Genomic DNA, 22,786 nt, shown 5'->3' with positions numbered 1-22,786 from the left:
ACAGGACGATGCTCCAACCCACTGTGCCACCTGGCCAGGGCTGAAAACTATATAATTTTATGAACCAATGTCACCTAATAAATTCAATCAAAAAATTTTAAAACTTACTTTAGTCCTGTCTGGATGGCTCCGTTGGTTGGAGTGTGGCCCCCATGTAACAGAGGGTTTCGGGTTCAATCCCTGGTTGGGGAGGCAACTAACTAATCAGTATTTCTCTCTCATATTGATGTTTATCTCTCTCTCCCCTTTCCTATTTCTGTCTAAGATCAATTTAAAAATGTAAACATTTAAAAGAAGAAAAGAGGTTTATTTGGGCCTATCAAAGACCAAGAGGCCTTGAAACCGTGTTCTACCTTTAGGAAAGTGGGGGACACACACACACACACACATATATATATATATATATATATATATATATATATATATACACTCAGGGGGACAAAGAGAAAGTGCAGCTATGCACCAGCCCCTCATTGAGTCCCACTTGGCAGGACTAGCGATCTGACATCTGGTGGAGGGAGGACCCAGATAAGGTGGGGCTGTGGACTCCCGAGCCAGGCATCGTGGGAAGGGGTCTGGAAGCAATTATGTTTACATTTAGATCAGAGGGGACAGGCACTGCCTTCCATGATCATTGATCTTTTTCATCGGAACTGCTGGGAAGCACGCATGGAAGGCCTCGGGTAGGAATCGCCTGAGGTGGAAATCTCCACGTTTGCAAGGTCCCAGCAGCGTGGTCAGCAGTGCTGACTGTCACCTCCCAGGTCCTGGCAGTGGCTTCGGCCTCTCATGTGTAGAGGGACCTATGCACCCCCTGCCTCAGAAAGCTGTTTTCAGACTTAACTTTTAGCAACAGCGCACTTTTTCAAGCAAGCCACATCTCCGGCCCTCATGGTCGAAACAGAGAGAGAAAGGGGTGTTGACACCCATTTATTATAAAAGTTTACATGTATAACATTTGCCAAGGGGAAGGACCCTACAACTGGCATCATGAATATTAAGATTTGCATTTTGATAATGACATCGGTGCCATTTCATTTATCTCAATTTCCTGCGTTGCTTGAACCGTACTGAGAAATCAGTCACACAGGTAAGCCGTTGCTAGTGGCAACAGGTTTTCACCTCATTTTGACCCATTTGTCTTAGAATCTCAAGGGTCTCTTCAATTAAATTGATCCAATTGTGTACAGGAAGAGCTGGGAGGAATTTTTTTTTTCTTCCTCCCAGAATCGAATCACAGATCTAACAGACGGTCGCGGTCTCCGTTGCAAACGTAAAAACCAGATGAGAAGAATCCAAGTGTAAATTAAGCAAAACTAGGCTTCTCTTGCGCTGTGCCCACCTCCCCCTTTGGGTGTTTGCTGGTGCAGTGGTGGGAACACGTGCCAAGCCTGGTGTAGGTTCTGTGCTGGAATTATCAGCGGAAATATCAATTTTCTAAAAGAGCAATGCAAATCTGCGATCCTACCGGGTGACTCCCTTGCAAGAGGTGCAAATATATGCACATTCATGGCAAGAGAAGTTTGGGTTTAACTTCCCCCAAAAAATGAGTTCAGCGGGCCCCATGACTTAATACATGGGTAGTCTCGGAAGAGTTACAAATGTATAAACCGTCACTTGAGTGTGTTTGAGCTTTTATTCGAAGTTTTTAAATACAGAAAGGAAATTTGGGAATCAGACATTTTCAGAAAGCACCTCCGTAGTTACTGGGGGTTCCAGAGAACCTGATTTCAACATCACGGTGTGACCTGAAGGGAGCTTGTAAAGGTCCATATGTTCAGTATTTAGTGCCCAGTCACCGTTTGTAATGTGACTCATTAAAACAGTTGGGTACAGACCTGGCCAGGTGGCTCAGTTAGTTAGAGCATCGTCCTGTGCACCAAATGGTCGCGGGTTTGATCCCTGGTTAGGACACACAGACACATAGCTAGGTTGTGGGTTCAATCCTCTGTTGGGGTGTGTGCAGGAGGCACCCAATCAACCTCATATCAATGTTTCTCCTCTCTCTCTCTCTCAAATCAATAATAAAAAAAAAAGTTGGGTATAGACTCCTATCAAGCAACGATTTCCATCCTCAGTCCACTTCCTTCTCTCTCCTTCTCTGTGTGTGTTTGGAAGTAAGGGGAGGCTGCGTTTCTTCATCTCCGATGATTATTCTTTTATGATTAATCATAATTAATCATATTCTTTTATGATTAATCATAATTAATCATATTCTTTTATGATTATTCTTTAACCTTCTTCTCTTCTTTCTTCCTTTAAGCTTTATCAGATTTTTGTTTCATATTCAAACCAGGACTTTCTCATACAGATTTTTACCCCTAGAGTTTCTCGCTGCCTTTTTTCTTTCTTATTACAAGATTTTTAAAAACAATATGCCCTTGCCCTGGCTGCATGGCTCATTTGGTTGGAGCGCCAAACCCTGCACCAAAGGGCTGAGTGTTTGATCCCTGGTCAGGCACATGCCTAGACTGCATGTTCGATCCCTGGTTGGGGCACTTGTGAGAGGCAACAGATTGATGTTTCTGTTTCACATCAATCTTTCTCTCTCTCTCTCTCTCTCCCTCTCTCTCTCTCTCTGCTCTTCCATTCTGGGGAGGATATGACTTTTCTAAGAAGTAAATTTTCATGCCTTTTATTGACTTCTCTCCTTGGATCTTTTTCTGAGTCTGTCGCCGATGGCATCTGTCATGCCGAAGGCTGTTCTCAACTGTCTTTTGATCTGAATTTTCCACTTAAAGACCCCAAGGAATAGAAAAGGCTGCCTCCGGCTCTGTAGAAAATGGGAAGGCCTTACTCAAGCTCCCCTGGATGCTAAAATAAATGCAGCTTTACTCTGAGGCACTAGCATCTTGACCAGCTGCCTACATTTCTTGAGACAGTTTGCTTTTTAAAATTAATGTGTAGGGGCTGTGTTTTGAGAGTACTTTTGTTTTAATCAGACGTGGTGAGACATGACTGTCATGATGGAAGACGTTTATGATACTCAGAGTTCCCTAGAATCAGGAGGTCCGGGTCAGGCAGGGCCCCACGGGGAAGCACCAGGGCCAGGCAGGAAGCCGAGGGAGTGAGGGGACATGGGCAAGAAGCAGGTGGGCAGGAGGCTGGGACTGGCTTTTGAATGGTTTCAGCAGACTCTGGGGCATGACTGCCCTTAGCTGTCAGGCACATGGCCCTGGGGGATGAGGGCATGTGGATAGTGGCCTGGAATGTGAGACCCCAATAAAGGAGACGGTTGGGGTGTGGGCTGTGTATTTGAATTGCATTCATGAGGAAGTTGTTTACTATCTCTAGGAATTGGCTACCCTGGCAGGTGAGAAAAGGGGACAGTCCCCCCCCACATACACACACACCCAGTCCACAATGTCCCAGATGACAGATAATACAGAAAATAAGAGACATGGGTTGTATGGTCCCTTGGCATTAATTGCATTTCCTTCCTGGTTTGTGTCTCTCCCCCACTTATTCACGTCGATAACTCCTGGCTGCAGGAGGCTCTGAACGTGGACAGGAGAGGGGACAAGGGTGCATTTATTTAACACTGGTACCTGAATCTGCCATTTTCACCTGTCCTCCTTCCTGTCATTGAGAATCGTGGAGCCCAGCACTGCTCTGGGGCCCAGCTGACGCCCAGCTGCCTCCTGCAGCTGCAGCTTCACTCATTCAAGATTGTTAGGCACGTCCCATAAAGGGCCCTTTCCTGGACTGGAACTAAAGCTTTGAACACAGCAGGGCAGGATCCCTGTCCTCGGGGCCAGTGACACAGGCGGTATGCTCCTCCCACTCTTACCTCCTGTGCAAAGAACGGAAGTTCCCACCTGCCGATGTCTTCCTAAGTTGTCTTCAGGTTTCATTTTTGCTAAGAACTTCGTTTCAGATGCATATGACAAAAAAAGCAATTTATGCAAAATGGGGATGGTTATTGGCCCCTTCAAACCTGTCTCTGTGGAGATCTCTTGGGTCAGCTGCAAAACATGTTCTCAGACCGATGCCAAGGTGGCCAGACAGCAAACGGAAGCACCTCTCAAAGCTGCTTGGAGCATGGTAATGACAGACCTAAGGGCACCGGGGGACAGTGTCAGCTCACGAAATCCTTTTCTTGTTTCTAGTGCCGATGAGCGATTTGACGCCACGTTCCACACCAACGTGTTAGTGAATTCTTCTGGGCATTGCCAGTACCTCCCTCCAGGTAAGATCTCGTCCTTGGTCCTCCTACAGTGAGACAAGTTGAGTTTGCGGTGTCAGTCCTGACAGTGTTCCCATGAGCCATTGGGCCAGCTCTGAACTTGGGGCACATGGTGCTCTCCAGGTGTTGCTCTCTAGGTGTTGCTCTCCAGATGTTGCTGTCCAGGTGCTGCTGTCCAGGTGCTGCTCTCCAGGTGTTCGTGGCAAGACGGTGAATGTGCAGAGCTAGCTTATTGAGCACAGGCATTGAGGAGCACTTGCCTGTTAGATACCCAAGAAGGTGGCTTCGACAGGGAGCTCATTAGTGACTCACTTCTGAATGTCTCTCCTCTCTCCTAGCCAGTCGATGGTTAACCACTTCCTGGGGTCGATTCTGTTCTCACCAGCCCATCCTTCCACAGTGCCCTGGGCTGCTCCATGAAGGGGCCATGGCTCTGAAACATGGCTTTGTGGCCTATGCATAGTAACAGGATTAAAAAAAATCTTTAAATGATTTTGTTAGATGCTCTTTTCCAGGCGTGTCTTCTCCCCACGGTGACTGATTAATTTTCTGCTCCCGAGCAATCTGCAACCACCACTGCCTCATCATCGCCACACACACACTCTCACACACCACGTGTACCACACACCGCACTACACACTACATTCCATACACACACTCACACACACACTCACAGAATATGGTGTCTCAGACTGTTTTGAAGACCAATGATGTCTTTCCCCATGGAAGCAGGGCTCGCCTCCGTGGCCCCAGGGCCCGCTCGGGACAGGGCACTGTGCCGCACACTGCGGAGCCCCCATGCCGATGGGCAGGCGTGTGTGGAGCGTGGGGCTCGGGGCAGTGTGTGCACAGCGAAGCACAGTCCAATCCGGCACTTCTCTGCCCGTTCAGCCAAGTGCAGGCACCATGTGTTCCAGGCACAAGCTTTGAAACTGAGACTCAGTAATGGAATAGCAACTTGGGTTTATTCCCATCTCATATTTTCATGTTTAACAGCTTTTTTTTCTTTTTGATGTTTAACAAATTTACATACCACGCAATCCACCTATTTTAAATGCACGAGCCAACGATTTTTAGTAAATTCACAGAGTGGTGCTCCTCTTACCACAGTCTAGTTTCAGAACATTTTCTGTCACCCCCAAAAGATCCCTGTTGCCTGTTTGCAGTTCACCCCCATCCTCACAGCCAGCCCCAGGCTACCACTGACCTGCTCTGTGCCACTAGTGATTGTCCTTGTCTGATCATTTCATAGGAGTGGAATGATTCAGTTACAGCAGTTCGTCTTCTACAAGCACCGTGGACTTGGGGGTTCTAGCCCATTCATGGAGGGTATCATCTGTCATGATTCCCAGGCTCCTATGAACATTGAATGAAACACTGCAATTGTATTTCAAAGAACTCAGGGGGCTGGAAGTTTATCATCCTTTCCCAGCTTGGTTGTGGGGTCCACATTTGCAAGGCTGTTGAGTCCCTTCCAACAGTCAATGTTTTTCTTTAATTTGGTAGCAGAAGTTTACTGGGACCCTAGCGATTGTGCCTCCCACAGCCTTCCAGTCCTTCTGGGCAGGCAGGGCACATGGGTACCACTTGCTGAGGTGGCCTCTTGGTGACCTGCCACCTGGGAATCCACTTCTAGCTTGTTCCAGCCTGGAATCACTCTTCTCAGCAGAAACTCTTGCTGGTGCCCAAGCACTGCCTGTTCAACTTAAACCTCTTAGTCCCCATTCTCTTCTTCTTCTTCTTTTTGAAATGTTTATTTTTTCCAGTTTTCAATTGTGTTGTCTTTTTCTTTTGAATTGTAATGGTTCTACATATCTGCTGGCCATGATTACTTTTATTTTTTTAATGTTGACGGTATTTCAGATGTCCCCCATTTCTTCCTCTTTCCCCACTTTACTCAGCCCCCAGCCTTCACCACACTGTTGTCTGTGTTCATGGGCCATGCATATATGTGCTTTGGCTAATCTCTTCCTGCCCCCCTCTCCCCCCACACACACTCCCCTTTGAGATCTAAAAGTCCGTTTCAGGTGTCCATGCCTCTGGCTCTATTTTGTTCATCAGTTTATTTTGTTCATTAGATTCCACATATAAGTGGAATCATATGATAATTGTCTTTTCCTGCCTGGCACATTTCACTTGGCATAATAAACTTCAGGTCCATCCATGCTACCGCAAAGGATAAGAGTTCCTTTTCTTTTCCCAGCACAATAGTCTTTCATTGTGTGAATGTACCACAGCTTTTTTTACCCACTCATCTACTGATGGGCACTTGGTTGTTTCCAGGTCTTGGCTATTGTAAGTAACACTGCTATAAACATAGAAGTGCTTATGTTCTTTCTAATTGGTGTTTCCAGATTCTTAGGATATATTCTCAGAAGTAGGATCACTGGGTCATAAGACAGTTCCATTTTTAATTTTTTGAGGGCACTCCAAGAATTCAACTGACTTACAATTATCCTCTACATATATTTCTAGATAACCAAGTGTTTTCTCAATTTTTAACCTAAGGGAAATACTCACGCCACTCCCCGAACACACACACACACGTGCACACTTTTCAAATTCTGCTTGTAAGTACATCTTCATGTTTACCGACTCCTCTGGGATTTTTCGCATCCTTCACGTTTCTCTTAAGTAGAATTAGAAGACGTGCGTGGTAAGAGCACATTTACAGAACTTCTAATTATTTACACAGAAATCCCTCAGAGCAGTCTTCAATAGAGCAGGTTGGTGCTGTCTTGAATGTTAAGACAGTGAAGCTTCAGCTGAGCCCTTTGCTGGAGACGTTTTAAAGAAAGACCCAGCTTATTCTGGAAGGTCTAGCTGCAATCTGGAGGGGCAGGAGGAGCTCAGGTTCTCTCTGGCCACACTCAATGCAGAGGCCCCGGTGTCCACACTGCCTCCTCTTGAAGAGGGGGTCAAGAAGGCCAGAGAATCTGTGCACAAAGCACCAATCAGAAAGACATACAGCCCTGGCCAGGTGTCTCGGCTGGTTGGAGCATCGTCCTACATACCAAAAAGTTGCAGGTTTGATCCCCAGTCAGGGTGCATACAGGAGGCAACTGATCAGTATTTCTCTCTCATGTCAATGTTTCTCTCTCTCTCTCTTTCTTCTTTTTCTAAAACCAATTAAAAAATATATATCCTTGGGTGAGGATTTTTAAAAAGACACACAGAACATCGTAAAGAATGTATTGTTTAACTCACCAACTCTTTATTGGATGAGTAGGATTCTCACCCCATGAAGAGCAGGTAGTGTGTATCGTGAACAGTACATGAGAATAGAGACTGAGAGATTGCTGTGTGTTTTTCCTTTTTATTTTTAACTTTTTCCAGCTTTATTGAGATACAGTTGACAGATTGTAATATACTGACCTTGTTAAAAGGATGCTTAAAATCTAGTCTCTTAGAAAATTTCAAGTATACAATATTATTAACTATAGTTACCATATTGTACATTAAACCCTTAAAACTTATCCATCTTATACCCTGGCAACCACCATGCAACTCTGCTTCTATGAGTTCAACTTTCTTTTTTTAATTCCATGTATAAGCAATACCATATAGTATTTGTCTTTGTCTTATTTCACACAGCATAATGCCCTCAAGTTTCACCCGTGTTGTTGCAAATAGCAGAATTTCCATCATTTCAAAGCCTGAATAATATTACTATAGTCTATATGTATGATATATTATACATACATGCACACGCATGCACACACACATGTTCTGGTGGTGTCGTTGCCCACATAGGCATCTTCAAGAGCTCCTGCTACATCGATGTGCGCTGGTTCCCCTTTGACGTGCAGCAGTGCCAACTGAAGTTTGGGTCCTGGTCATATGGGGGTTGGTCCTTGGATCTCCAGATGCAGGAGGCAGACATCAGCGGCTACATCCCGAATGGAGAATGGGACCTCATGGGTAAGCCCGGCAGAGACACGAGGCTCACTGCCTGGGAGAAACTGCTTTATCCCTGCGCTTGCTTAAAAGTTTGGGATTTTCCACTCTGCTTTCAGTGGGAGTATTTATTGCACCCCGTGGCATTCTCCGTGATTTATTGAGAGCTATAGGATTAGAAACAAAAGCAATTAGAAAGCTCAGTGCTTCCCAGGAGGAACTTAGTAAGAAACATTCAAATGATCTGGTGCTAGTATAGGCATCCCAATATCATTCCAATCTACTCTCTTCCTAAAATCACACTGGACAGCAAATTGCAGGTCCTACATGGGGACCTACATTGGAAGATTTTAAATAGAAAAACAATAATTACACTTATAAGGGTGTAAAGTTTACAATATATTGTTTATAATCATGGTATCTTAGTCCACTCGGCTGCTAGAACAGAAGAGCACAGACTGAGTGGCTTATAAACACCAGACATTTATTTCTCACAGTTCTGGAGGCTGGGAGTCCAAGGTCAAGGTGGCAGCAGATTCAGGGTCTGGTGAGGGCAGCTTTCTGGTTCACAGATGGCTGCTTTCTTCTTGCTGTGAACTCTCTGGTGTCTCCTTCATAGGGGGCTAACCCCATTCTTGAGGGCTGCACCCCCCTGAGATAATCCTCTCCCAGAGGCCCCACCTCCGAACACCATCACATTGAGGGGTAACCTTCAACATATGAATCGGGGGGTGGGGGTGGGCACAAAGATTCAGTCTGTAGCACATGCAATTCCAGTCCATCACACAGTTCTGCTAATTTGTTCGAATATCTCCAAGGTACTCCCAAACAACTCAATGATAAGACAGGAGGTGTTTATTCAAACACTGATTACCCAATTTTTTAGCACATAAACTCCATCGTTAGATTTGTGTGTGATACGCATTAAAATAAACAGGCAAGGTAATTTTATTGGAACGATGCCTCCTTTTCTCCCCTCCCCACGGAGGAATCCCGGGCAAGCGGAGCGAGAAGTTCTATGAGTGCTGCAAGGAGCCATACCCCGACGTCACCTTCACCGTGACCATCCGCCGCAGGACCCTCTACTACGGCCTCAACCTGCTCATCCCCTGTGTGCTCATCTCCGCCCTGGCGCTGTTGGTCTTCTTGCTCCCGGCAGACTCCGGGGAGAAGATCTCCCTCGGTAAGCGCTGCTCTGAGACGGGGCGCGAGGGCGCGGGCCGGAGTTCAGCACCGCGGACAGCGCCCCGGGCGCGCAGACGCTGCGGGGAGAAGTTACACACTGACCGCCTAGCCCGGGTCGTCGCCCTGAACCACACGCTCCTGGTATCCGCTCTGTGTGGCTGTCAAGCCCTCCTGAGATCCGTTAGCACCCTCTGATCCTACGCGGAGCGTGGGAACCCCAGGGAGGGGCCCCCTCTTCCCTGAGGGGTCTGGGTTTCACCCCTCCTGCTACCCCGTTCAGCTTTTTGGCGGCAACTAGCCAGCGTGCACCGTGTGCAGGGAATAATTTAGTTTAATCCATTATCAAATTGCCCTACACAGTGTAATTCCTTAGGGTCATCAATAGGAAGGTCTCATTAAAAATTTAGAATGGCGAAATGAGTTTCTCAAATTCCCGGAGTTACTAGGGAGCAAACTTAGTACATGTAGAAACCATTCTCAAGTCCGCACCTTCTAAATTCAAGGCTGGGGCACGTGCAGTGATTCGTCCGAGGTCACACGGCTAGAAAGTAGCAAAGTCAAGTCTTCAAATTGGCTGGGTTTTTTTTTTCCTGCCAAATGAGACTGCCTCTCAATACTAATGTCATAAAGAAAATGAGAGATACTAATGATGACTCCAGTGATTCATTTTGTGTCGTTCTAAAGTTCTGGCTCTTAAATTTAACTCCGCCAAGGACTTCTCTGGAACGCTGATAAATGACATGACTGTCCCCAGAGAACTGCCCATCCCATAAGTACAGAAAACCAGGCACTTGCTTCTGGGCATGGCTTAGACACCACTCCCTTCCCCCAGACACTTTTTAGTTCTTTGAATCTCCCGTTAGGGCCCCCTGTTAGATGGGTTGAGGTCTTATGATTGGTCTGTCTCAGGCGCCCCGTGTTTTTGTTTCAGGGATAACAGTTTTGCTCTCTCTCACCGTCTTCATGCTGTTGGTGGCTGAGATCATGCCTGCCACTTCCGACTCGGTGCCATTGATAGGTAAGCAAGCGCCCGGCTCCTCTCGGAGACCTGAGCTTACAGGTGCACAGGCTCCTGCAACGCGCGTCCTGCAAGGTCATGGAGAGCTGCAGCGCCACCTGGTGTCTGCCGTGAGGAGGTGGCTTGTAACTATTCAGAGTGGTCCGAGGGCTCCGCTCACCTGGAAGCAGGTGAGGGCAGCGGGGAGTCCAGCTTTGCAGTTTGGCTCTCAGATGCAGAAGTGCCCCCTTCCTCCCTAATTCCCCTCATGCTTGTTTTGGAGCCAGAGGTTTTACCATGTGAGATTCATCGTTGTAGCTTGAATCACTGTTTTCTCACAAACCCATTGTTAAAATGGGACGGGCACACACTTTCATTCTTAGCCACTGTTTCCTAGGACAACTCGCTGTCTCTGTATAAAGTTGAAGCACGCGAGGACATGTGAGCAAGACTAATATGCTTGGGCCAGGACAGATCTAAGGCGTGACTTTCTGCCCAGGGAGGGATAGCAGAAACAGGAGACAGCATCACTTGGTGCAGGAGCCTCCGTGGGCTGGAATATGCAGGACCCTGCAAAGGGGTGCTCAGAGGCACACTGGTTCGGATCTGGTACAGTCACCACTGCAGCCGGGGTTCTATTCCAGCCAGGGAACCAGCCCTCCCAGCCAGATGTGAAGCCAGGAAGCCAGCATTCCGCCAGGGGGTATTAGGTTCAGCCTCAGAGCCCCCACTCCTCTCTGGCAGTGCAGGACAGAAACAGGAGTGCCACCTGTGATCACTCCCATGATCACTCCCATTGGCCCAGGCCACCTGACTGCATCCTGAGTGGTTACCCAGGCATAGCTGGGAAAGGAGGAGCCTTGCACAGACACCCCCAGGCTTCATGAACTTGATGGTCTGACACCATTGCTTCCACTTTCTGACCCAGTGCTTTCAATAGAGACTCACAGTGGAAACTGCCCTCTGTGGGGCAGTGGGCAGGCCCTGCCCTGGCTGACGAGCCAATGGGGAAAGCCATGGCCGATCCACAGCCCGTGTCCGGAGGGATGGAATGCTCTTGGCCTTGACCTGTGTTTTGACATTTCAGCTGTGTGACCCTTTGACCCCGGGTCCCGCCATAGTCATGCTGCGCCCACTCTCTCTGCAGCCCAGTACTTCGCCAGCACCATGATCATCGTGGGCCTCTCCGTGGTCGTCACGGTCATCGTGCTGCAGTACCACCACCACGACCCTGACGGTGGCAAGATGCCCAAGTGGGTGCGTCCCTTCCCCTCGGCCCCTGCCGCAGTGAGGCAGGGCCCCTCCCCAGCAGAGACACCGTGACACTTACCTGATTTAAAAACCCCACCAACAGCTAGCGTCCTCTAAGCGAGCGCTGTCCCTCTGCTGTGATCGCACCTGCCTGCACAGCTCTGCCTGCAGGACGGCGACACGGTCCTGACCCCCTGACCCCCGGGGGGGGGGGCTCCCACTGACGGCCCTGTGTCTCTGCTGGCCAGGGACCTGAAAGCTACCTTTGGCACATGCGCTACAGAGAACTGTGTGGCAGCTGCACACAACCGCCAGATGAGCACAGGGCCACACGGTTGGGTCCCCTGCACAGTGAGCAGAGTGAGCTAGTCGCCAGTGGGAAAGGGGATGGGAGAACAGGAAACAGATAGGAAAGAAAGCATTGCGTTGAACAGCCTGTCCCTTAGCCCAGGTCACGCTCACTGCCCCAGCGCCTGCCATGGCTGTCCCCACCTGCTTCGTGCCTGGGCCCTGCAAACCATCCCGTCTTCCTGTCGAGAGAGGGTGGCCTAGGGACAGTTGGGAGCTGAAGAAGCCCTCACATGTAAAAATAAGCCTGTCTTTAGAGACCCTTGCGTCCAAGTTCAGAAGGCTAACTGCGGTTGCAAGATAGAAAGCTACATTTCTTGTAATTCCCTTGTTTTCCTTCTGGTGTTTGTTTATGCAGCTATCAACACACATTCTTATTTCCTATGTTTGGACTGACATAAAAATAAGGGAATTGAGACAAAAAGGCACCACGCCATTTTTAATGACCTGGCTGCTCTGGACTGTTCCAGAAAAATCTTAATGAACAGCAATAATTATTTGCCTCTCACCACAAGAACATGCCAATACCAATAGCGGCAAATGAAATATGAAGCTTGTATCTTGCGCTGTCATTTTACATAGCACGCTGCGTTTCCCTTTCTTTCCAAGTGTATTTGAAACATAAACAGCCTCCCAGGGACCTTTATTATGACCAGCTGCTATGAAGAAGATGCTGTGGAGCGCGGTGGCATTATGTGACATTTGCACAGCCAGAAACAAAGCTGTAACCTAACAGAAGGGGTCACGAGCACAGTTTGATAAGTGCCAAGAGGATAATTTCATCTTTTGAGATGGTTTAGCCTCGAAGGCTAATGATTCAGGCCATGAATTCATAATCACCTTGGCAGTATGGATCATATTAGCTTGAGACGTGCCCCCAGGGATGCACAGAGCCCCCCACGTGGCGGGAGAAGCTGCTGGTGCAGCTGCTCAGCTCTGAGGCCCGCCGCTGCCTCTGGTCTGGACGCACTCATGCCCAATGCGCTTCTGGGTGGGTTTGGGCTACAGTCACGGGAGTTTGAAATGGAACCCTGTAGGGCCTTTCACAGGCAGGCAGCAGAAGTCTATATAAATTGGAAGACTTCATCCTATGACACCGAGCCAATGTGTTAGCCTCTTGAAACCTCAACTTCTTTATCTGTAAAACGGGGGCATATATGGGCTTCACAGAGCCTGAAAAGGCCCAAGTGATGTGACATGGCTCATGAACCTCGTGGGGGCAGGGGCCAGTGTGGCCTGAAGATTTATGTGGAACCAATGTCTCTGCTGCTACCGATCGTGGAAAGCCCTTGAGGGTCGGGAGACAGGTGATCACGGGCCATGGGCAGGATATAGAGGGCCACCGGCTGTGACCAACGGTTGTCTTCACAGGTGCAGTGAAACTGTTCTCGTCCTTTCTTGTTCTTTTCACGGCCTGTCCCTGGCAGAAAAATGATTACCAAGGGAGTGCAGCAGACATGAAATGCACATCTTACAGATGGAAAATGTGCCTATTATGTGGCCGATGGAACCTGCCTACAATCATAAACCAAAATGGAAATAAAAATCAGTATTTGGATCCTTTCAGGGGAAGGGGCCCGCTTTTTGGGTTCTTGTCTAAAACAGGCCTGCAAGAATGCTTCTCATCACCCAGATTGATGTTTCTTTCCATCAGAGGGGAAAGCAAATGTGGTTTCTCTGCAGCATCTTCTGTGTGTTTGGGCAACGCATGATTATAAAACACTTCAGACCAGAGGCCAGCAAACTCTGACCCTTGTGGCCACACGCAGCGCACCAAGCACGTTTACGAATGAAATTTTATTAGAAAACGGGCATGCCTGCTCCTTCTCAGGCTGTCTGTGACTGATTTTGCCTCATATCAGTAGAGCCATCATGGCCCACAGGCTAAAATATGTACCATCTGACCCTTTCCAGAAAGGCTGACGACTCCCGCCTCTGACTTTTCAAAGTGTCTTCATGCATATAAACTTACTCCGCTTCCTTGCAGCCTAATGACTGAGGTTGGAGGTTCCTCAACTCCCTTGGTTAATACGTTTTTAATGTCTGAGAGTTTGTGTGTGTTTTTTCCAATAGAGCCCCTAGCGCAAAAGAAATACCTAACAGTCCTATTTATTAAGTAGGTCCAAAGAACTTAATAAGCCTTGACAATGTAACACCTGTAGGCCCGGCACGCCTCTTCAATCTTGGGAGTAGTGTGCTACCCTCATTTTCTTTTTTACGTGGTTGACTTTCTCTGCACTTCCTTTTAAACTCAAAACCCACTTTGCCATATGACATCGATGAAAAAGGGGTGTGACCCTCTGATACTACATTTTGAACCCCTTCGAGCTAGCGGTTCAGCGGCATCTGATAGATGTCACTGGGTTGCCCTTGTAAATTTAAACTCTCTGGGGTGCCCTGGCCAGGTAGCTCAGTTGGTTGGAACGTGGTCCCCATGCGCCAGGGCTGTGGGTTCCATTCTCCATCAGGGCAGGTACAAAAATCAACCAATGAATGCATAGATAAGTGGAGCAACAATTCGATGTAATAAAGCAAAATAAAATAAAATCTCTTAGGTGTCAAATAAGGATCAGAGAGGGACAGCTACTTGCCCTGTTCACACAGCCCAGGGCTTTCCAAGCAAGACAGGCTTCTCGTCCTGCGATTGCCCTGTGCCCCACAGAGAACTTAGCTCCTCCCCAGGGGGATGAGGGGGGCCTTCCAACCCAGATGCAAGAAGCAGGGCAGGTCCTGTCGGGTTCTGTCGGCGGGTGCCGGCTTCCCGGCCGCTCCTTATGCTCCCTTGTGTCTCCCCAGACCAGGATCATCCTCCTGAACTGGTGCGCCTGGTTCCTGCGCATGAAGCGGCCGGGGGAGGACAAGGTGCGCCCGGCGTGCCAGCACAAGCCCCGCCGCTGCAGCCTGGCCAGCGTGGAGATGAGCGCGGTGGCCGGCCCGCCGGCCTCCAACGGCAACCTGCTCTACATTGGCTTCCGCGGCCTGGACGGGGTGCACTGCGCCCCCACCCCGGACTCGGGGGTAGTGTGCGGCCGCCTGGCCTGCTCCCCCGCGCACGCGCACGACGAGCACCTCCTGCACGGCGGGCCGCCCTCCGAGGGGGACCCGGACCTGGCCAAGATCCTGGAGGAGGTGCGCTACATCGCCAACCGCTTCCGCGGCCAGGACGAGAGCGAGGCGGTGTGCAGCGAGTGGAAGTTCGCTGCCTGCGTGGTGGACCGCCTGTGCCTCATGGCCTTCTCAGTCTTCACCATCCTCTGCACCATCGGCATCCTCATGTCGGCGCCCAACTTCGTGGAGGCGGTGTCCAAAGACTTCGCGTGACCGCCCGGGTTTCCAGTGGGCAGGGCGCGCACAGGCGGGCGGCGACCTTGGCTTGGGGGAGCGCGATCGCTGGGTCGCTCTCAGGCGCGTCGGTTCGTTTTCTTGTTACTCTCAGGCGCAGGATGTCAGCACGTTTGTGTTTAATCCTTTCAGATGGGCTGCTGGATACCCTTGGGACAGCCTTCCGGTCAGCGGGACCCCTGCAAGGTCCTGTTGCCCGTCCCCACTTCCCGGTGCGCCCCGCTGAGAGGTGGGTGGCCACACGGCCAGGGGGGCCGTCACACTGGTTTTGCATGCCTGCATGTCACTTGTGTGACAGTCCAACGTCTGCTTTTGCCTGTGCACCAGACTAGACTGGTTCTACTTCCAATAATAACAAACCCCACTCACTAATCCATTCCAATAACTGACTGGTGAAAGGAAACAGACCTAACCCAGGCTAAAGCTCACCACCTAATGGGCTGGTTTTTCTACAATTCAGATTTTATTTACCAAAGGCAGTTGGCAGAAATAGTTTTATGCTGTTTCAACGTTTAAAAAGAGAGAAAGACGTCATTGATCTTGTAAGTGATCCTTTTACCAGCTTGATCTCTGCCACCCTGCCTTGTCTAGGGAGGACAGAACCCAGCCAAGTCAGGCGGATTTCTATAGATTCAGGCAACCCCAAACTATGCTGCCTCTGACAATGGGGAGTTGAGTGAATCTGCTCTATCCCGCAAAACCCAAAGGACAGTGCAGTTCTATTAGAATTACCAGCCCAACCCTGGACGTTGTGGCTCAGCTGGTTGGAGCATCGTCCAGTAACCAGGGGGTTGAGGGTTCGATTTCCATCCATGGGACATACCTGGGTTGTGGGTTCAATCCTCAGTTTGGGTGCATAAAGGAGGCAACAGATGGAGATTTCTCACATCAATGTTTCTTTCTCTCCCTTCCCCTCTCTCTCTCTAGAAGCAATGAAAAATGTCCTCGAGTGTGGATAAAAAAAAAATAAAAAGAATTACCCGCCCAATGGCATATCTAAAGCTGAATTAAGCCATCTGTGCATTTCTTAAGAAGAATGCTTTAGATGTATTCCTACGCACAGGGGTGGGTTAGTCTTAGAAACCTGTGGATCCAAGCAAGCGCACAATATAACATGAAAGCATTCTATGCCTTTTCTCCGTTTCCGGGACATGGGGCAGGGCTTGGGACCTCTTCTTGCTCCCTGTGTGGAGGGGATGGTGTGGCCCATGGCTTCCCTGGGTGATAGGCAGTTGTGGTCAGCAGGAGGTGCTGGCAGGCCAACAGTAATTTGACTGCCTGGCTTTTGGGGACCTGCTTCCCCACTGCTTCTCCACCCAGCTCAGCCCAGAAAGCTGTGTGACATGTGTTTTGAAAGCAAAGGAAACTTTACTTTTAAACTTACGTGGTGACCCCTTAGACTGTCTAGCTGACCATAGTCCCTTTGCCTCTCCCCATTTTTCCTATTTTTGAATAATATCAGAGGGAGACACAAGAAAATATTTCCTGTTCTATTGTTTCATCCAGTGACTGCCCAGAGCTCAGAAGTGCAGAAGGCTTTGAGCCCTGGGATCTTTAATGTGCTTGTGATTCCTGAGGTGGGCACATCAGGAGTTAAGATTAGATTTTTCAGAGCAAAAGAAGTCACACACATTTCTCCAACCATTTATTTCACTCATTTCTGGCCAAGGCACACGGGTTTGTTTGCACTGGGGAAGATGGCGACTTGCGCGTGCTGTGCGCGTGTGTGTGAGCACCTGTGTGCAGGTTCAGAGAGGATCCCTTGTTTACAAGATTGATAAATAAGGCCATCCCTGCATCATGCCAAGAAAGTCCTCAAGAGTCCACTCATTCCACATGGGATGAGCAACACACAGTATTTTCTTTCTTTCTTTTTCTTCTCCTTTTTTTTTTCTATTAAACTACCTTTAGAAACAAGTAGAGTGTTTTGATATATAAAGAAAATGCTTCGTTTCTTATTGTTGTCTTAAAATGGGTCCCTACTACATTTTTTCCTTTTGACAAAAGCCTTTTTGGTTTTGTATTTTGTACAGAAAAACATTAAAAAGCGAACAAAAATAGTTCCTATTTTGACCATCTGAATAACTGCTCTGCCAGTTTCAAAAGTAATAAGGACACGTGGTTAGAAAAGTGTGAATGGCCGCAAACAGCAGCGTTTATCTTCATTAATTTGCCTGTGTGCTTTGGAAACTTTCTGTCTTATGTCTTGAAATATTTATATTTGTTTATTTGCCTTTTGATGTTATTTATTGATTTATTTATTGGCATAAAGGAAGTGTAAAGTTTTATGTTGTCAATTTGCCATATGTTCCTTGGTGTATCCTGGGGTTTGTTTCTAGTTTTGAAAGACCTTCCCCGTTCTGAGATTATAAATAAACTTACTCATATTTTCTTCTAAATCCTTACGGTTTCATTTGTTTACCTTCACATCTCCTAATTCTCTGAGACTCATTTACTGCAGGTCATGGAGGTAAAGATGCCTTTCTTTGTTTTCTCCAAATGGTTGGTCACTTGTGCCAATAACTGCACTTTGGTCATACAATTTTAATCTTTCCCCACTCGTTCAAACTAAATTTTGTAAACTAAATTCCTTTAAATGTTTGACTCTATTTTTCTATTATCTCTCCATGAATGCCTTTAAATTCCTGAGGCTTAATTCACATCAGTATGAAAATATTCATATTAATATGAATATTTATAAGTCAACATTTCCTCAACCTTCTCCCCCACCTCTCTCTCTCTCTCTCTCTCTCTCATACACACACACACACACACACACACACACAGAAACACACAATTTTTTTTAACTAGGGTTCTAATGAATTTATAAAATAAATCTTTCTTTTCAAAAATACTGCAATCTAGGCCTGTATTCAAATCTAATTTTACATCACTGAGTAGGTTTTATGATTTTGTTCTGACAGGTCCTATACATTTCTCATCATTTATTTCTCAATATTTTATCCCTTGGCTAGCATTTCCAATGCAATGATTTCTTCCGTTTTATTTTCTAACGATGTATAGGCAAGTAGTAGATTTTTTATGTTAATGTTGTAACCACCAGAACTGTGATTTCTTATCATTTCTAAGACTTTCTTTTGCCCCCTCCTGTCCAGTATTTCCTTTACTTCTTTCTCTTACCAACTGGAGAACAGTGTTAAATAATAGGAGGGCAGGTGGGATACCTATCTTATCCTGACATTAATGGGATGGTTCAGGGTCTCCCCACTGCACTCGTAGGAAGGCATGTGTTTTTGTTGTCCTACTAAAAAAGCACCCACATATTCTCAAATGATCAAGGCTTTCAGGGGAAAACATACATGACAGATTTTTGTCATGGCCTCCCCAGTATCCATAGAGACAGCCGGGTTTCCTGTTCTTGGTCACTCTGTCCTATTATTTTAATAGATTTCTTAAGACCAAACCACTATTCTGTTCCTGAGGGGATCCTTCTTTATGACTTTGGATGTCAATATTCATCATTGAGATTAATCACTTCGCACTTGGCTTCGGTGTGCTAAACACAAAAAGACACCCCAAATCCACAGGACTTGCATGTACTTACTTGAGAAGCCTTTCTGAAGAATTGACTCTGGAAATTCCAGAATAAGAGTGTGGACAGAGTGATGAAACCAAGTCTTCCAAGCATAATACTCGAAGAGATTGTTGATGGAAGAAAAAGGCTTCGAGTCAGCCTTTTAGAGGCTTTTCAATTTGAGCCTTTGGATTTTACGGTGGGGATGGAGACGACCAGAATCTGATAGCCAGGCAGAGTGAGCATACTGATTTCTTCCAGAGCTTGGAAGCAGAGTAGAAATGAACCAGCTTTTACAGACACGATGTAACTGCAATTCTCTGAGAACCAGCCTGCTACCCCATCACTTGCCTGCCGTGAAAGGGGAACCGCAGCCAGAAGAGCCTTGCCCTGGCTGAGTGGCTCAGTCCATTGGAACGTAATCCTGTGCACCAAAGGGTTGTGGGTTCAATTCCTGATCAGGGCACATGCCTGGGTTGCAGGTTCAATCCCCAGTTGGGGTGCATGTGAGAGGCAACCAATAGGTGTTTTTCTCTCACATTGATGTTTCTCTGTTCCTCTGTCTCTAAAATCAATCAACATACCCTTGGGCAAGGATTTAAAAATTTTTTTTTGCCCTGGCTGCTGTAGCTCAGTGGATTGAGCACCAGCCTGCAAACCAAGTGCCTCTGGTTCGATTCCCAGTCAGGGCACATGACTAGGCTGCACGTCAGATTCCCAGTTGGGGGTGCGTGAGAGGCAACCACACAGTGAGATTTCTCTCCCTCTCTTTCTCCTTTCCCCTCTCTCTAAAAACAAATAAATAAAATCTTTAAAAAGAATTTTTTTTAAAGAGCCTCTAAGGACCTTGGTGTGCAGGCTGGCAAACTCCATGGGAACAATGCTGAATGAAGCAGAACTTCTTCAAAAATTGTTGCATCAGTAGCTTTCAATGGAATAGCCCTGGAGGCACACTGTTCAGTGATTTCAGCCTGCATCATGTATTGACTGCTGGGGAGTTCGTGGGCTGCACACGTTAGTGATGTGGCACCAGGTCATCTGAGAAAGCCACTGCCACTGGGAAAAGCTCCCCAGAAGCGCATTTTCATATTATCGATCGTGCACCCAGGGGGAGAGCAGAGTCTCCAGCGTGTCTCCGGGGACAGGTAGAAAGTGCCAGGCCTTCTCGAAGCTCTCTCTTCTGCAAGAAAGCCAAATGGGACTGAGCAACAGCCACACCTACTCACTTTATTCCTTTCTCGATGATCTTATGGTTCTTGTTCTGTGCCTTCGGGCCCACGCAGGGCTGGGAAAGCTGCTGTCTCTGTGACCCAAGGGGATGGGGCATCTCCATGGGTCCCTTCTGTGGTCATTCACTGGGTGACCCCAGCAGGCCTAGCATCCAGTCAAGCTGCCAGCATTGAGAATATAGAATCAAGAACAAAGACAATCCTGCCCTGGCTGGGTGGCTCAGCTGGTTGGAGTGTTGTCCCATATACCAAAAGGTTACAGGTTCGATCCTCAGTCAGGGCACATACCTAGGTTGTGAGTTCAATCCCAGGTTGGAGCATGTACAGGAGGAAACTGATCTCTCTCTCTCTCTCTCTTTCTCTCTCTCTCTCTCTCTCCCTCCTTTCCCTCTCTCTAAAAGCAATGAAAACAATGTCCTCAGGTGAGGATAAAAATAATTGTTTTTAAAGAAAGAAGTGGCAATGGGTGGATTCCCTGTCATTAACTTTAATACCTTATGGATGACAGATCCCTGAGATGATTTGCTGTGCATTTGTTTCCTGTGATGAACACGAACTCCCTGCCACATACAAATAAAAGCTCCATTCCATCCCCACAGCGACAAATACCATTTACTATCTTTTCACTTGGCTATAAAAGTTAACGAGTTCCCCATTGCTTTACAAAGTTCAGAAATAGACAGATCCTGCATAACATGAGGGCCTCTCTGTTTTGCTCTTTTTGGGGGGCAGGGGGCTCAGGACCTCAATTACTTTACCCTTTACTGCTTTGCAGTGTTTTTCCAGCTTTTCTGGACATAAGTATAGAAAGAGGCATTAACTCTAAGTCAGCAGCATTGAAGGAAATTGCATCAAGTCAGCTAAAGAAAACTAGAGCATGTGTTTATGGGCTAGTTGTTGTAGAGAAGATACATAGGCTGACAGTCTAATAAAAAACATTAATAGCATATTGCTCACCTATTTGCTGAGGGATCTCAAGGTCTTTTGTAAGAAAGATGGTTCTGGAAAATTCCAGCATGGATTCCCAATGATTAATCACCAGCTGACCTCTGTGTCATGCTATCAGTCTCACAGACGTGAGCCTGAGTTTACTTTTAGGTCTCTCTGAAGAGTGTGATATTTAAGAATTCAGCTATTCAAAAGTGGGGGGCGGTGTGGGCAAATCAGGGTCGCGGACCTTTAGATTTTGTCACCCTTCAAGAACCATTCTAAAAGCGAGTGATAGAGTTTATATTTTTCTCGCTGCGTTTAGTGCAGTTGATTCATCTCAGGGAAGAGGAGGCAGAGGCCCAGAACCCGTGCCAGGTGGCCGTGCGGCTGGCGTGGCCCCTGACCAGCCAGCAGCTGTTCAAGGACCCCAGGAAGGGTGGCTTTGAGCCCGGCGTGCACCGAAAATCCAGCGGGGCTTGAGGCGGGTGTTTAAATGACAGCTAAAGCGCTTGACACAGTGCTCCTCCCGAGCAGTGCTCACTGAGTCCACGAGAAATATGGCACTGTGCAGAGTGGGAGTTGCAGGAGCCGCGGGCTCCTGGACACCAGCGGGAGGCTCGCAGCCGCGGACGGTCTGAGGCTGAGCTGGAAGGGGCTGGTGGGCGCGTGGGCGCCGGGGCGCGGGCTCGCAGGGCGCATGCTGGCGCTGGAGACCACGAGTCCCACGTGTGTCTGCATCGTGGTCAAGCTGGGAAGGGCGGAAGCCGAATGGGGGGTGGGGGGGCATTCCCTCGCGTGCACTCTTTGATTTCCAATGGTGTCCCATAAGGAATGGGAAGACAGGGAGGAGTTTAAGTGTGATTCTATTTATATTCTATAATAATTACCCCGACTGCAGTTGGTGGAAAGGCTAGAACGTTGTCAGGCTGAACACAGACCCGTGGGAAGAAGGCAGACCAGAACTTATGGAGGCTGAACTTCAGTGGGCACTGCAGAGGGGCTGGAGAGGAGGGAGTGATTGACAGGAGTCCATGCCCAGGTGTGCCCAGGTCCTCCCTCTGCTGCTACCTGTGGTCAGGCACACTGAGCCCGTAAGGACTAGACATCACCTTAAGCCACGCACCTTACACTTTGCAACTAGGGCTGAGTCAGCAGGTGTCCTGTTGGTCATTCTATGTTCGCCTGTCCTATCAGCACCTGCCTGCTTAGACCAACCTGTACAGAGACAGCTAAAAAGGCAACCTCACCCTTAGTGAGAAGTCTCAGATTCCACCCTTAAAACTGGTGAACAGCCCTGGCCGGGTGGCACAGTGGATTGAAGCATCATCTGTGCACCAAAAGGGCTGAGGGTTTGATCCCCGGTCGGGGCACATACCTAGGCTGCAGTTTTGATTCCCTGTTGAGGCACATACGAGAGGCAACTGATTGATATTTCTTTCTCCCATCGAGGTTTCTCTCTCTCTCTCCCTTCCTCATCTCTAAGATCAATAAACACATCCTCAGGTGAGGGTTAAAAAAACTGTGGTGAACACACAATATAATATATAGATGATATAAAGTTGTACACCTGAAACATATATAATTTTATTAGCTGTTAGCCACCCCAATGAGTTCAATAAAAAACCAACTGTGCATGAATATTTTGTGCATTTTATAGTTTACAGCCTACATTCAAAAGCTACAGCACAGAAAAGATGGCAGTCCTATGGATTTAACTAAACAAATTCATTCTAAATACTGTTTATTTAAGGAGGACCTTCTGACTTGAGTATATTTAAGACATGGAAGTATTCACATTTACTGAGTCCTTGACATAAATGTAAGGGGTGTGGAGAGACACATACACACACATACACACACACATATGACGAACCGGGACTAAGTCT

General features: G+C 47.7%; 1 protein-coding gene across 1 annotated transcript in view; it reads left to right on the top strand.

Moving 5' to 3' along the window:
• LOC149991991 (neuronal acetylcholine receptor subunit alpha-7) overlaps nucleotides 1-16,390 on the top strand; it is a 57,601-nt gene extending 41,211 nt beyond the window's left edge. The window contains exons 5-10 of the mRNA XM_090263592.1: nucleotides 4,110-4,189; nucleotides 7,940-8,107; nucleotides 9,072-9,266; nucleotides 10,200-10,286; nucleotides 11,413-11,522; nucleotides 14,661-16,390. Coding sequence (XP_090119718.1) covers nucleotides 4,110-4,189; nucleotides 7,940-8,107; nucleotides 9,072-9,266; nucleotides 10,200-10,286; nucleotides 11,413-11,522; nucleotides 14,661-15,185 — 1,165 coding nt within the window. The 3' untranslated portion in view covers nucleotides 15,186-16,390. The remainder of the gene's footprint in view (nucleotides 1-4,109; nucleotides 4,190-7,939; nucleotides 8,108-9,071; nucleotides 9,267-10,199; nucleotides 10,287-11,412; nucleotides 11,523-14,660) is intronic.
• The last annotated feature ends 6,396 nt before the right edge of the window (nucleotides 16,391-22,786 follow it).

This window comes from Furipterus horrens, unplaced genomic scaffold, assembly GCF_987537825.1.
Source record: "Furipterus horrens unplaced genomic scaffold, mFurHor1.1.pri manual_scaffold_16, whole genome shotgun sequence".
Taxonomy (NCBI): domain Eukaryota; kingdom Metazoa; phylum Chordata; class Mammalia; order Chiroptera; family Furipteridae; genus Furipterus; species Furipterus horrens.
This window is presented reverse-complemented; position numbering and strand designations above follow the sequence as displayed.